Source organism: Coregonus clupeaformis, chromosome 31, assembly GCF_020615455.1.
Source record: "Coregonus clupeaformis isolate EN_2021a chromosome 31, ASM2061545v1, whole genome shotgun sequence".
In the NCBI taxonomy this organism is placed as follows: Eukaryota; Metazoa; Chordata; class Actinopteri; order Salmoniformes; family Salmonidae; genus Coregonus; species Coregonus clupeaformis.
Genome location: NC_059222.1, coordinates 12,485,265 through 12,501,518, shown reverse-complemented (window position 1 = coordinate 12,501,518; position 16,254 = coordinate 12,485,265). Strand labels below are relative to the sequence as shown.

The 16,254-nt window shown below is 44.4% G+C and overlaps 1 protein-coding gene across 1 annotated transcript in view; it reads right to left on the bottom strand.

Annotated features, from left to right (window-relative positions):
* Positions 1–16,254, bottom strand: part of sdk2b (sidekick cell adhesion molecule 2b) — a 435,742-nt gene that overhangs the window by 118,251 nt on the left and 301,237 nt on the right. Inside the window, exon 4 of the mRNA XM_045209786.1 lies at positions 2,023–2,170. Within this exon, the coding sequence (XP_045065721.1) occupies positions 2,023–2,170 (148 nt within the window). The remainder of the gene's footprint in view (positions 1–2,022; positions 2,171–16,254) is intronic.

The following is a 16,254-nucleotide window of genomic DNA, read 5'->3' as shown; positions in this document are numbered from 1 at the left end:
TGACAGACACAGCAAACCTTCTTGCCACAGCTCGCATTGATGTGCCATCCTGGATGAGCTGCACTACCTGAGCCACTTGTGTGGGTTGTAGACTCCGTCTCATGCTACCACTAGAGTGAAAGCACCGCCAGCATTCAAAAGTGACCAAAACATCAGCCAGGAAGCATAGGAACTGAGAAGTGGTCTGTGGTCACCACCTGCAGAACCACTTCTTTATTGGGGGTGTCTTGCAAATTGCCTATAATTTCCACCTGTTGTCTATTCCATTTGCACAACAGCATGTGAAATGTATTGTCAATCAGTGTTGCTTCCTAAGTGGACAGTTTGATTTCACAGAAGTGTGATTGACTTGGAGTTACATTGAGCAGTGTATATATATATACAGTGGCTTGCGAAGGTTTTCACCCCCATTGGCATTTTTCCTATTTTGTTGCCTTACAACCTGGAATTAAAATAGATTTTTTGGGAGTTTGTATCATTTGATTTACACAACATGCCTACGACTTTGAAGATGCTAAATATTTTTTGGTGTGAAACAAACAAGAAATAAGAAAAAAAAAATGACAACTTGAGCGTGCATAACTATTCACCCCCCCAAAGTCAATACTTTGTAGAGCCACCTTTTGCAGCAATTACAGCTGCAAGTCTCTTGGGGTATGTCTCTATAAGCTTGGCACATCTAGCCACTGGGATTTTTGCCCATTCTTTAAGGCAAAACTGCTCCAGCTCCTTCAAGTTGGATGGGTTCCGCTGGTGTACAGCAATCTTTAAGTCATACCACAGATTCTCAATTGGATTGAGGTCTGGGCTTTGACTAGGCCATTCCAAGACATTTAAATGTTTCCCCTTAAACCACTCAAGTGTTGCTTTAGCAGTATGATTAGGGTAATTGTCCTGCTGGAAGGTGAACCTCCGTCCCAGTCTCAAATCTCTGAAAGACTGAAACAGGTTTCCCTCAAGAACTTCTCTGTATTTAGCGCCATCCATCATTCCTTCAATTCTGACCAGTTTCCCAGTCCCTGCTGATGAAAAACATCCCCACAGCATGATGCTGTCACCACCATGCTTGATGCATGGTGTTCTCGGGGTGATGAGAGCTGTTGTATTTGCGCCAGACATAGTGTTTTCCTTGATGGCCAAAAAGCTACATTTTAGTCTCATCTGACCAGAGTACCTTCTTCCATATGTTTGGGGAGTCTCCCACATGCCTTTTGGCGAACACCAAAAGTTTGTTGTTGTGCCATATTCTTTCAATTTTTTAATAATGGATTTAATGGTGCTACATGGGATGTTCAAAGTTTCAGATATTTTTTTATAACCCAACCCTGATCTGTACTTCTCCACAACTTTGTCCCTGACCTGTTTGGAGAGCTCCTTGGTCTTCATGGTTCCGCTTGCTTGGTGGTGCCCCGTGCTTAGTGGTGTTGCAGACTCTGGGGCCTTTCAGAACAGGTGTATATATCCTGAGATCATGTGACAGATTATGTGACACTTAGATTGCACACATGTGGACTTTATTTAACTAATTATGTGACTTCTGAAGGTAATTGGTTGCACCAGATCTTATTTCGGGGCTTCATAGCAAAGGGGGTGAATACATATGCACATACCACTTTTCCGTTATTAATTTTTTTGAATTTTTTGAAACAAGTTATTTCTTTCATTTCACTTCACCAATTTGGACAATTTTGTGTAAGTCCATTACATGAAATCCAAATAAAAATCAATTTAAAGTACAGGTTGTAATGCAACAAAATAGGAAAAACGCCAAGGGGGATGAATACTTTTGCAAGGCACTATATATACATAGTATATATATATATATATATAGAGAGAGAGAGAGATTGAGAGAGAGAGAGATAGAGAGAGAGAGAGAGAGAGAGAGAGAGAGAGAGAGAGAGAGAGAGAGAGAGAGAGAGAGAGAGAGAGAGAGAGAGAGAGAGAGAGAGAGAGAGAGAGAGAGAGAGAGAGAGAGAGAGAGAGAGAGAGCTGCATAAGAGTAGGCATCATCGTGCATCTTACATGCGGCTGCTGGGTGGTATCTTGCGTCCATCTCTGAACCATGTGACCTGCGGCTGGGGAAAGCTCCTGATGCGTGGAGCGGGAACCACCGCCCCCTCCCCCTGAGAGACCGACTGAGCACGCTCACCCTCTTCAAAACTGCCCATAACTAAAGAAAGAAAGGAGAGAAATACAGAGAAAACATGAAACTTTTAGTTATTCGTGAGGAGAATATTCTCTCTCAAACTTGATCCTTTGTCTCCTTAGCTTTAATAAACAATAAACACGTTTTCGAAAGTCCTTAGGAGATAATGCTGTAAAAACAGTACAACATTAGTTATGAATATACAACGTAGCTTTGCTACCTCCAAGCTGAACATAACAATGTCGTCAACTAACATTGGCTGTGTTTACACAGGCGGCCCAATTTTGATCTTTCCCCCAAAAAAGAGCTGATCAATTCGTGGAAAAAAATATCAGATTTGGGCTGCCTGTGTAAACGCAGCCATTGTCACCTCAGACTCAACAAGAGGGGATTGCTGAAGAATAGTACCTTCACTTTCTCTTTAGTGTCCACAAGGTTGTTCCAATGAGACTATACGCTTGAGCAGTGACTGTCACGGATGCTGTAGGCCTAGTTGTGCTACAAGCCATTAAAGACACAGAGTTGGGGACTCGAAAGGTAACTTTCTATCAGTTTCCCCGCCAAATAGTTGTTCAAAATCTAAGAAATCCTCTCTAACCCCATAATAATACATCAAACAGTCAATTAAGTTACCACACATTTTAGAAATAATACCATCTTTGATACATGCATAAGCCCTTAGACTTTGAACTATACAGATGCAAGATTTCCTGAATGTGTAGAATGACAGTGGTCGATGGTGGCAAATCTCTTTTTTCTTTCAAAGAGAATAAATCTGTAATCTGGCTTTGCTATGCTGCTGTGCTGCTGTGCTGCTTAGGACCCAAATGGAAATCTGAGAAGTCTTCAAATCCCTCGACTTTGCTTTGATGTCGTCGTCATTCCTAATCTGCAATGCTTCTCCTCCCCGTGTTCCTCTTTCAGAGAGGTGTGTCTCTGCAATCCTAATTGTCTGGGCTCAATATGATGACTCAAGTCTAACCTCCCCTCCCCTCTCTTCTTCTGTCTCTCCTCTCCCTCTCAGTCGTTCGCCCTCCCTCCTCTCCTCTCCCCCTCTCTCCCTCCCCCTCTCTCCCTCCCCCTCTCTCTCCCGCTCCGATGCAGGTGTATTGGTATTTATTAGGATCCCCATTAGCCACTGCAAAAGCATCAGCTACTCTTCCTGGGGTCCACATGAAACATGACATAATACATAGTACAGAACATTATTAGTCAAGGACTGAACTACATCAATTTAAAACGTCACACATCAGTACATATCAGTACATACACACAATATCTAGTTATTTTACATAATACATAGGACATTACAATACAATATATATAAAATGTCTGTGTCTCTTCACAGTCCCTTTCTGCAGTAAGGTGTTCTTTTATCTTTTTTTTTTTTTTATCTATAAAATATTGCTAGCTTGATTTACCTGGGGTGGCAGAGAGTTCCATGTAGTCATGGCTCTATTTAATATTGTGCGTTTCCCAGCCTCTGTTCTGGACCTGGAGACTGTGAAGAGACCTCTGACTGCATGTCTTGTGTTGTACCGATGAGTGTCCGAACTGTTTGAACAGACAGTGCGGTACCTTCAACACATCAATACCTCACACAAAGACCAATGGTGATGCAGACAATCTCTCCTCAACTTTGTGCCAGGAGAGAGCGACATGCATGTTACTGACACTTGCCCTCCGTGTACATCTAAGTACTATACGTGCTGCTTTGTTCTAGACCAATTGCAATTTACCTATGTCCCTCTTTGCTGCACATGACCACACAGCTGGGCAGTAGTCCAGGTGCGACAAAACTAGGGCCTGTAGGACCTGTCTGGTCGACTGAGATATCAAAAAGGCAGAGCAACCATTGAGTCTATATGTTTTGACCAAGACAGCTTGCTATCTAGGGTTACACCAAGCAGTTTAGTCTCCTTAACCTGCTCATATGCCACATTATTCAATAATAGAATGAGGTTTAGCATTGAGCGAGTGATTTGTCCCAGAAATGATGCTTTTTGCCCTTCCCTTCCTACTCTGTTTCACATTCAACACACCACGAGCTACTGATGGAGATGGGGAAGAGAGAGAAAGAGAGTGGGGGTTGGTAAGAGATAGAGGGAAAGAGAGATAGAGGCAAGGAGGGAGGGAGGGAGGGAGGGAGGGAGGGAGGGAGGGAGGGAGGGAGGGAGGGAGGGAGGGAAGAAAAACTGAAAGAGCGTGGCAGATAATAGAGAAAGAGATAGTGTAAACGACAGAGAGAGAGAGATGGAGAGAGGAGTAAGAGAGAGTGTAAAAAAAAAGATAAAGATTTTATTTATTTAACCTTTGTTTAAGCAGGGAGTCATGCTGAGACCACCATCTCTTTTGCAGATGAGCCCTGCATGAGCACATCAATAAATAACAATTACACTATACATATCTATACTGAACAAATATCTAAACGCAACACGCAACAATTTCAACAATTGTTTTTATTAGTATTTTTTTTTATGTACTTTTTACCCCTTTTTTGAGATATCCAATTCGTAGTTACAGTCTTGTCCCATCGCTGCAACTCCCGTACAGACTCGGGAGAGGCGAAGGTCGAGAGCCATGCGTCCTCCGAAACACGACCCCGCCAAGCCGCACTGCTTCTTGACACACTGCTCGCTTAACCCAGAAGCCAGCCATACAAATGTGTCGGAGGAAACACCGTACAGCTGGCAACCGAAGTCATCGTGCATGCTCCCAGCACGCCACAAGGAATCGCTAGAGCGCAATGTGAGAAGAACATCCCGGCCGGCCAAACCCTCCCCTAACCCGGATGACGCAGGGCCAATTGTGCACCGTCTCATGGCTCTCCCAGTCGCGGCCGGCTGCGACACAGCCTGGGATCAAACCCGGGTCAGTAGTGACGCTTTTAGCACTGTGATGCAGTGCCTTAGACCGCTGCGCCACTCGGGAGGCCAATTTCAACAATTTTCCTGAATTACAGTTCATATAAGGAAATCAGTCAATTGAAATAAATTAATTAGGCCCTAATCTATGGATTTCACATGACTGGGCAGGGGTGCAACCATGGGTGGGCCTGGGAGGGCATAGGCCCACCCACTTGGGAGCCAGGCCAAGCCAATCAGAATACGTATTTCCCCACAGAAGGGCTTTATTACAGACATAAATACTCAGTTTCAACAGCTAGCTGTCCGGGTGGCTGGTCTCAGACAATCCTGCAGGTGAAGAAGCCGGATGTGGAGGTCCTGGGCTGGCGTGGTTATACGTTGTCTGCGGTTGTGAGGCCGGTTGGACGTACTGCCAAATTCTTTAAAACAACGTTGGAGACGGCTTATGGTAGAGAAATGAACATACTATTCTCTGGCAACAGCTCTGGTGGACATTCCTGTAGTCAGAATGCCAATTGCACGCTCACTCAAAACTTGAGACATCTGTGGCATTGTGTTGTTTGACAAAACTGCACATTTTAGAGTGGCCTTTTAATTTCCCCAGCACAAGGTGTAATGATCATGCTGTTTAATCAGCTTCTTGATATGCCACACCTGTCAGGTGGATGGATTATCTTGGCAAAGGAGAAATGCTCACTAACAGGGATGTAAAACATTTCTGCACAAAATTTGAGAGAAAAAACTATTTGTGCGTATGTAAAAATTCGGATATCTTTTATTTCAGCTCATGAAACATGGGACCAACACTTTACATGTTGAGTTTATATTTTTGTTCAGTATATATACACATCAATTACACATTTGGAGATTATTCCACATGAGAGGCGCAAAAAAACAAAAAGCAGATTTACCTAAATCGGTGGAGACTGAAGGGCTCTCCAGGGTTAGCCATCCCTGGTAACTTATACGTTTGAAGGTTAAAAATGAGGTAAGGTATGGCAGAACTCTATGCAAGAGGCCTTTATAGACAAAAAGAGTGCAATGCATCGATCTACGAGACTTCAAAGAGGGCCAGCTTACTTTCTGATACAAAATGCAATGATGTGTACTGAACCTATCGCCCGTAATAAAGTGCAATGCGCTATGATAAACTGCGTCCAATGGCTTCAATACAGTGGCAGCTGCATTCATATAAACAATATCGCCATAGTCAATAACCGGAATGAATGTTGTCTGAATGATTTGTTTTCTGCTATTTAACAAAAGATGGGACCTGTTCCTATAGAAGAAGCCTATTTTAATTCTTAATGTCTTAACTAACTCATCAACATGCTTTTTGAAAGATATATTTTTGTCAATCCAGACGCCCAGATATTTATAAGCGGGGACACGATCAATGAGGGCACCATCCAAAGTACGTATGCATAAATCATCAGATACATTTTTACGTGATTTGGAAAATAACATATACTTGGTTTTACCTGCATTAAGTACCAATTTCAGTTCAACAAAGGCTTTGTGCAGGGCAATAAAGGCAGATTGAAGCTCTGACAGAGCCTTGCCAGCTGTGGGGGCAATAGCATACACCACAGTGTCATCTGCATACAGGTGAAAGTTATTTCTTTTTACAGATAAACCAATATTGTTAATGTAGATAGTAACCGGACTAAGAATCGATCCCTGTGGGACACCCCTTGTTATGTCCAGAAAACTTGATGAATAATGAATCATTCCTGCAAGTATGATCAAGAAGTGGACAGAATGATGATTTTAATAAGTTAATAAGTTAATTTAATAAGTTAGGTCAATAAAAATGGATGCACATTGTTTCTTCTTATCCAAACAAATAAGAACATCATTTAAAACCAAAGAAGAAGCAGAGATGGTGCTATGACCTGGTCTGAAACCTGACTGGTGTACATTTAGAATACATTTCGTAGATAAAAAGGATCTAAGTTGGGGGGGGACTAAATGGCTCCGTAGAGAAAAAACAGTGTTTCAGAGAGTCCAACACATGGGTAAGGTACCACCCTATATTTACAGTAGGATTCAGTCTGCATATTGGTTGGTCAAAGTGCAATGGCAGGTAACAGACTGAGTTTATGTACATGGAACATTAGAGGGAGCCATAACCCCAATAAAAGGAAAAAGTACTATCTTTAAAATATATATATATCAATATATATATATATATTGATATTGCTCTGTTGCAAGAAACTCATTTGGATGATAAGGAGCATTTGAAATTGCAACAAGGGGGGTTTGGTCAAGTGTTTTTCTCAACTTTTACATCCAGAAGTAGAGGTGTGGCAATTCTTGTGAAAAATAACCTACAACTTAAGGTGTTGAATTGTGTGAAAGATAAATCTGGTCGTTTTGTTATAATTAAAGGTACTTTACAAGGGCAGGACATTTCCATAATGAATATTTACTTCCCCCCTGCCCACCCCCCTGATTTCCTCACTAAGGTATTTCTACACTTCTCAGAATTAAACTCAGACACTACATTTGGTCTAGGTGACAACTTTATAAAATGTGTTAAGGTTTTATATGATGATCCTCAGGCTGCTGTTCTTACTAATGGGCTAAGGTCAAATAGCTTCTCCGCACACAGAGGTACCAGGCAGGGCTGTCCTTTGTCCCCTCTCCTATTTGCGCTCGCTATGGAACCACTGGCCGAGGCCATCAGAGTAACGCCTGCTGTACAGGGTCTGCTCATTGGTGACGTTCATCATAAAATAAGCTTGTATGGTGATGATGTTTTGATATTCATCTCTAGCCCCGAGACTTCAATTACATCTCTTGATGATATTATTGAATTATTCAGTGAATTCTCAGGCTACAATATTAATTGAACTAAATCAGACGCTATGCCACTTGGTAGTTATCACTCTGTACCTACTACCTCTCCCCCCTTTCCTTTCAAATGTTCTCCCTCAGGTTTTACGTATCTGGGTATTTTCGTAACTCCTAAATTCCAGCAAATGTACAAAGCTAATTTTGTTCCCTTATTTGATACAATAAGACAGGATCTGCAGCACTAGAACTCTCTTCCAATTTCATGAACATTTTACCTAGACTACTTTACCCAATCCACCCAGTCTTACTTTCCAATAAGGTAATAACATATTTAAATGGCTGGTTAAGTTCCTTCATATGGAGTAAACGCAAGCCAAGACTTAAGATGGCAATATTGCAGCTGCCAGGTTCTATGGGGGGCTTGGATCTGCCTAATATTAGGTTTTATCAGTGCTGTGCCCACTTATGTTATATTTCTGACTGGATCACAAATGATGACTCCTCTATTTGGTTAGACATTGAGACTTCTTTTCAAAATACCCCTTGCAGGATCATTTATTTTTCAGAAGCTTCAAGTCTGTAAAAGACCACTACAATAATCCCATTACACTTAACACACTTAAAGCATGGAGGTCAGTTCAATATTTTTGGGGAAGGTCCAAACTAACCTCTGCTCTTACCCCAATTCTTAACAACCCAGATTTTGTACCAGGATTGCTGGATGCCGGCTTTAACATGTGGCTTAATAAGGGCATAGGCAGACTAAATGATTTGTTTGCTGATAAGATTTGATTGTCATTTGAGCAGATGGTTGAGAAATATCGACTTCCACAGCAGGACTTTTTCTGCTTTCTACAAGTAAGATATTATATTTTGAAGAGCACCACCTTGATTGGCAACCCTGATGTGTCTGTCATTGAAATAATGCTTTTATTCTCACAAAGGAAAATGTCTGTAAGTGTATTTTATGATGCGTTGAGGTCCTTTTCTACTGTTGACACACAGAGGGTCAAGCGAGTGTGGGAGAAAGAATTGTCTGTTACTATTGACGAGGAGATGTGGGAGGACATTTGGAGATATGCAAAAACAATATCTATCTGTAATCGTACTAGAGCAATCCAATTACGAATAATCCACAGATTGCATATATCCCCAAAGCAGACATGCTTTTAGCCCCTCTACCTCCTCTCCTCAGTGTCTTAAATGTACAACTGATACAGGCACCCTAACACATTGTTTATGGTCATGTTCCAAATTACAAAGATACTAGTCTAATGTTCTTCAAGAAATTGAAAAAATCCTAGGGGTCGACCTAGAATTGGACCCAGTTTCTTTGCTGTTAGCTCTCCCTAGTAGGCATGTTACTTCTGTGGGTAAGAGGAGGCTTTACAACATCCTTACCTTCTCAGCGAGGAAAAACATAATCTTACAGTGGATTAATGACAAGGTCCCTTCTATTAAGGATTGGTATAAGATACTATTTGAATGGGTGCCATTAGAATATCTGACATGTACATCACATTCTAAAACAGATCAGTTCTACAAAGTGTGGGAACCTTATTTAAATTACCTAGAACCTGATTTATCAGCTATTATGATGCAAGGATTTACTTAGAATGGTGGTTTAAAAAAAAAATATGGTGTTAAAGATTATGCAATCAGAGGAGCAGAAAGCTGCAGCAAGAAAGGATCAAGAAAATCAGCCTTAGTGGATATCTTTACATCAACCTTGCGCAAGACGTCTAGCACATCACAAGTAGAAAGTTGTTGAAATTAAAACAAAGATTCACTAGAAGTTGACAGAACTTCCATCGAGTCAACTAGAGGCTGGGAGAGGGGCAGGCGGACAGGCGGTCGACTGGCTGACCAGGGTCAATTAAAACAACTATTCTTTCAAATAAAAAGCCTGCCGAGATAAAATACTGATTAAAAGCATCACTTATCTAATTTTTCTCAGTAATGATGCCAGAGTCTGACACAACTTGCATAGGCAGGGAAGGAGAGGATTTTTCACGCTTCAGTGCTTTAACAATTTTCCAAAATGTAGACGGATCACCTGCAGTCTGAGATAGTAGCTAGATTTAGCTTTCTTGATTGAGGAAGTGCATCTATTTCTCAATTGCTTGGAAAAACTACCAATCAAATCAAAATTTAATTGTCACATGCTTCGTAAACAACAGGTGTAGACTCACAGTGAAATGCTTACTTACGGGTCCCTTTTCAACAATGTAGAATACAATAAGAAATAAAAAATAAAAAACAATAATAATAGAAGAAGAAAAAAATTATGAACAAAAATAGTAACACCTAAAATAATAAATAATAATATGAGTTGGTTTTCCTAGCATTGGCCCAAGCTAGATTTCTCTATCATAACAAGATCTATAAGTTCTATAGAGAACCAACAATTTGTTCTATTTTTTACTCTAAGGCATTTAACGGGAGCATGTTTGTCTGCAAGAGATTAAAGCAGATGAGAATAATTCTAGAGCTAATTCAGGGTCAGGCATGCAGCTGATAGAGGAAAAGTCAGAGTAATACATATCATGATGAAAAGCTTGTTGGGATTTTTTTTAAAACATTTATCTTCATAATTATACGAGGATCAGTGTTAATCTGTTTGGTATCTCTAATACATACAATAGGACAGTGATCACTGAGATCAGTAACAAAGACACCACTGGACAAGTACTTGTGCAGGCTATTTGTCAGAATTAGGTCAATCAGCGAGGAGTTTGATGGATTTTTTTACATTAATCCGTGTGGGTTTTGCAATCAGTTGAGTCAGGTTAATGTCAAATACTCTTAAAAATGGTCTGAGGCCAGGGTAAGCCAGTCTAAGTTAAAATCCCATGTGTGTGTGAGAGAGAATGGCTGAGAGAGAGGGGTGGAGGGATACGGTGTGTTTGTGTGACACCATCAGCGAGTATACCCGTGGGAGTGCTTGGCCCTCTATTCCACCCTCATGCCTGATTGGACACATTGTTCAGTCAGGTGCAAAACCGTGTCACAAGCAGTCCCTGGCGTGTTAACACTAGAACCGCTAAAGCAGTCATTTTGAAGGCTCATGATTTATTTATTTTTGTCATGCCCCCAACCAACCTTGGCTTTTCCAAAATAAGTCTATATAACACACTGTCGGTGTTAGAATCTTAATATCTCAAACAGAACTGGAATTATACCCAGTTTTAGAAGAGCATGTCCATTTTTTGAATGGTTTCCCCCGTTGCCCCTCCTTCTCCCAACAGTAGGGCTTGCTCCGCTCCTTCTGACAGTTAAAAGTGTAGCGGCCAATAATGATAATCACCCCGATAATTGCCTCAAAACTGAACCGAAACTATACCGAAACTAATTTCACACATATAACAACTGATGAAATAAATGAAGTATAGTATGATGGGGGAGAATGTGTGACTTGATGAGCGAGGGGAAGCGAACAAAGCATAATTATGTAATCACCAATTGTGAATGAAAAACAGGGCAGGCCATTCTATTGTATTGATCCATTCAAATTATAATCTTAAAATATCAGTCCACCGAATCAAAGCATTCTTTTCAGTCTACTCTGGCCTACTTGGAGTAGGCTACACAGCGAGAGCGTGCGTAATGGTCCTCTGTGGTCCTCTGTAGCTCAGCTGGTAGAGCACGGTGCTTGTAACGCCAAGGTAGTGGGTTCGATCCCCGAGACCACCCATACACAAAAATGTATGCACGCATGACTGTAAGTCGCTTTGGATAAAAGCGTCTGCTAAATGGCATGTTATTATAATGGTACATGCTGAACGGCTTTCAATCTCTGGGAAAATATTTACATAGGGCAGCACGTGAGCAAGTTTCGGAGAATGTGGTGATGAGGATTGTGGAACTTTATGTTGGCAAGAGGAGAAATGTCACCATGGACAACTTCTTAACTTCACTTCTTTGCTTGCAAAGAAAACAAGTCTGGCCGGCACCATGAACAAAGTGAGATGGGAGCTCCCTCCCTCTGCGTAAAATAAGGCACCTGCATAGCCGGTGCTGAAGAATGACAAGACAACGGGAACACAATAAAGATACATTGTTTGACTATTGACTATGCACTACAACCAAACAAAGGTATGCAAAGTGTGTCAAGCAAGGGAAAGTTACGAAAATTGTGTCAACTGTTAGGACAAGGGATAACAGTTAAATGAAATCCAACTGTTAGGACAAGGGATAACAGTTAAATGAAATCCAACTGTTAGGACAAGGGATAACAGTTAAATGAAATCCAACTGTTAGGACAAGGGATAACAGCTAAATGAAATCCAACTGTTAGGACAAGGGATAACAGTTAAATGAAATCCAACTGTTAGGACAAGGGATAACAGTTAAATGAAATCCAAATGTTAGGACAAGGGATAACAGTTAAATGAAATCCAACTGTTAGGACAAGGGATAACAGCTAAATGAAATCCAACTGTTAGGACAAGGGATAACAGTTAAATGAAATCCAACTGTTAGGACAAGGTTGAACAGTTAAATGAAACCCAACTGATGCCATTGCTGTCACGATCGTTTACGAACGAGACAGACCAAGGCGCAGCGTGATAAGCATACATGTTTATTAAAGAATAAACAACACAACAAAAACAACAAACAAAACGTGAAGTCCAAGGTAGACAAATAACATACCTCACACGGAACAAGATCCCACAACTAACAGGTGCCAAAAGGCTGCCTAAGTATGGTCCCCAATCCGAGACAGAAGATCCCACCAAAATAGGACCAAACAGCGTGTCCAGGAGCAGACAGCCTGGACCTGGGAGGAGATCCAGGACGGGAAGGGATCCTGGATTTGGGAGGAGATTCAGGCCGGGATGGATCGCCGACCTTGGGAGGAGATAGTGGAGGCGCGATATAGAGAGGAGCAGCGGCAACGCGAACGGCGCCAACAGTGCCGACGACGGAGACCCGAGAGGCTACCCCAATAATTTTTTTTGGGGGGGCACACAGTGTGGACGACGAGGCAGCAGGAGGCAGCGACAGGGCGATTCTGCAGGTTAGGAGAGGAGGCCACCAGGTTACGGGGGCTATTGGTTCAGAGGGAGCAGGAGTTATTTGGTCAGAGGGAGGAGCTACGGGAGGCTATAAGGGAGAAGGAGAGTGTAGAGGCACGGCGAGAGGAGCTGGTTAGGCAGCAGAAGGGAACCCAGTCCCACTCCTCGCACCAAGCAAGTGGTGCGTGTCGCCAGTCCGGTCCGGCCCGTTCCTGATCCCTACACTAAGCCAGTGGTGCGTGTTCCCAGTACGGCCCGACCCATTCCTGCTTCCCGCACAAGGCCAGTGGTGTGTGTTCCCAGTACGGTCCGGCCCGTTCCTGCTCCCCGCACTAAGCCAGTGGTGTGTGTTCCCAGTACGGTCCGGCCCGTTCCTGCTCCCCGCACTAAGCCAGTGGTGTGTGTTCCCAGTCCGGTCCGGCCCGTTCCTGATCCCCGCACTAAGCCAGTGGTGCGTGTTCCCAGTCGGCCCGACCCATTCCTGCTTCCCGCACAAGGCCAGTGGTGTGTGCTCCCAGTACGGTCCGGCCCGTTCCTGTTCCCCGCACTAAGCCAGTGGTGCGTGTTCCCAGTACGGCCCGACCCGTTCCTGCTCCCCGCACTAAGCCAGTGGTGTGTGTTCCCAGCCCGGTCCGGCCTGTTCCTGTCGCTCGCACCAAGCCAGTGGTGCGCATCGCCAGCCCGGTCCGGCCTGTTCCTGTTCCCCGCACCAAGCCAGTGGTGCGCGTCGTCAGCCCGGTCCGGCCCGTTCCTGCTCCCCGCACCAAGCCAGTGGTGCGTGTGTCCAGTCCGGCAAGGCCTGTGCCTGTTCCACTCCGGAGCCAGAGCAATCCGCTCCACCGGGGTCCAGTCCAGCTCCGGTCAGCTGCTCCACTCCGGAGCCAGAGCAATCCGCTCCACCGGGGTCCAGTCCAGCTCCGATCAGCGGCTCCACTCCGGAGTAATCCGCTCCACCGGGGTCCGGTCCAATTCCGGTCAGCGGATCCACTCCGGAGCCAGAGCAATCCGCTCCACCGGGGTCCAGTCCAGCTCCGGTCAGCCGCTCCACTCCGGAGCCAGAGCAGTCCGCTCCACCGGTGCCTGATCCAGCTCTCCAGCCCGGCCCGGCCTGTTCCTGCCCCTCGCACCAAACCTGTGGTGCGTGTCGCCAGCCCGGCCCGGCCTGTTCCTGCCCCTCGCACCAAGCCAGTGGTGCGCGTCGCCAGCCCGGTCCGGCCTGTTCCTGTCCCTCGCACCAAGCCAGTGGTGCGCGTCGTCAGCCCGGTCCGGCCCGTTCCTGCTCCCCGCACCAAGCCAGTGGTGCGTGTGTCCAGTCCGGCACGGCCCGTGCCTGTTCCACTCCGGAGCCAGAGCAATCCGCTCCACCGGGGTCCAGTCCAGCTCCGGTCAGCGGCTCCACTCCGGAGCCAGAGTAATCCGCTCCACCGGGGTCCGGTCCAATTCCGGTCAACGGATCCACTCCGGAGCCAGAGCAATCCGCTCCACCGGGGTCCAGTCCAGCTCCGGTCAGCCGCTCCACTCCGGAGCCAGAGCAGTCCGCTCCACCGGTGCCTGATCCAGCTCCGGTCAGCGGCTCCACTCCGGAGCCAGAGCAGTTCGATCCACCGTCGTCGGGTCCAGCTCCAGTCAGCGGTTCCAGTCCAGACCCAGACGTCAGCCCCTCTCCAGGTTTCGGGGTCTCCTACACCAGGGTCCAGACAGGGCTTGGTACGTCGTGGGAGGAAGGAGAGGGGAAGCAGCGCGCCGAGGTCCAGACCAGACCAGGGACGCAACAGGGAGGTGGAGAGTAAGTGGTGGTCACGCCCGGAGCCGGATCCGCCTCCGAGGCGGAATGCCCACCCGGCCCCTACCCTGTTATGTTTATGTTGCGCGGTCGGAGTCCGCACCTTTGGGGGTACTGTCACGCCCTGACTCTGAGGACTTGTATTTGTTGAGTCAGGGTGTGTATTTTCTGTGTTGTGTTTGCTAGGTTGTTTTTCTATGTTTTAGATCTAGAATGTGTAGATCTATGTTGGCCGGGGTGGTTCCCAATCAGAGGCAGCTGTTGCTCGTTGTCTCTGATTGGGGACCATACTTAGGCAGCCTTTTGGCACCTGTTAGTTGTGGGATCTTGTTCCGTGTAAGGTATGTTGTGTGTATGCTACCTTGGACTTCACGTTTCGTTTGTTGTTTGTCGTGGTGTTTATTCGTTAAATAAACATGTTGGCTTATCACGCTGCGCCTTGGTCCGTCTCGTTCATAAACGATCGTGACAATTGCATGAAGATGCACACAATATAAACAAGAGCTGACAATAATTGAGTATTTTTGACTGCTGTCATATCGACACTTATATGCATTATAATGCCATTATTACTTTTACACCGAGTTTCACTATTTATCAGGGCCACTTGGCGCTTATAATGATGTTTAGGCTACTGATGCTTTCATCATTTGACTGCGCATCTTGCTGACCGTGCGCCTTGGTGGTTGGGATATCTTTCATTTTTATTTTGTCATGATAACAAAAAGCTGTTACCATGTTCCAACACATATTCTTTCTGTCTCATAGTTGTAACAAAGGCACTCGATGAATAAAATGTATTGAACACTTGAAATGTGTGTATTTATTTTTTACAGTAACATAAACTAATGAAAACACTATTGTGTTATTTGAAATAAAATAGAAATCCTATTCTAATGTTACCAAAGGCCTTCATAAACACAACCAAATTATTATTTTTGCGATAGTATATATGAAATATATGAATTACACTGTTAGAATGTTGCAGTCAGAATGACTGCTCATTAACTTGAAGGGGAGTCAATCGAGGCCCAGAGGTTCTAATGTTAAGGGACAAGTAGGGGCCAACACACTGTGAGATTAAGGGGAAATTAATTTACCGTGACACCATTTTGACCCCACACCAGTCTGCCTGCTTGCAGTGTAATAATACAGTGGTGATAAGAGTAGACTGAGTGAGAGGAGTGGTAGAGAGGGTAGTACTTGAACTTCAACCTAATTTATGGATACATATTCAAAATTCTCTGAGACTAACAGATGTTGTTGACAAAGAAGGGGATAAAATAAGTGGGAGTCATATTATAAAATGGTGGAAAGTTAAAAACATCTAATGAGAGAGTTGAGTGGAACAGCTGTCTGGGGGGACAAACACTCAGTAAATGAGATGCAGGTAGATATTTTACCCCCTGACACAGATGGCCCACTCTCCTACAGCTCCTAGCAAAGGGCACCTATCTGGATACTGTCACACCGTCAGGGGGATAGTCACACACACTACCTACAATCAATATCGGAGTTGTTTTCACTTACACACACACACACACACACACACACACACACACACACACACACACACACACACACACACACACACACACACACACACACACACACACACACACACACACACACACACACACA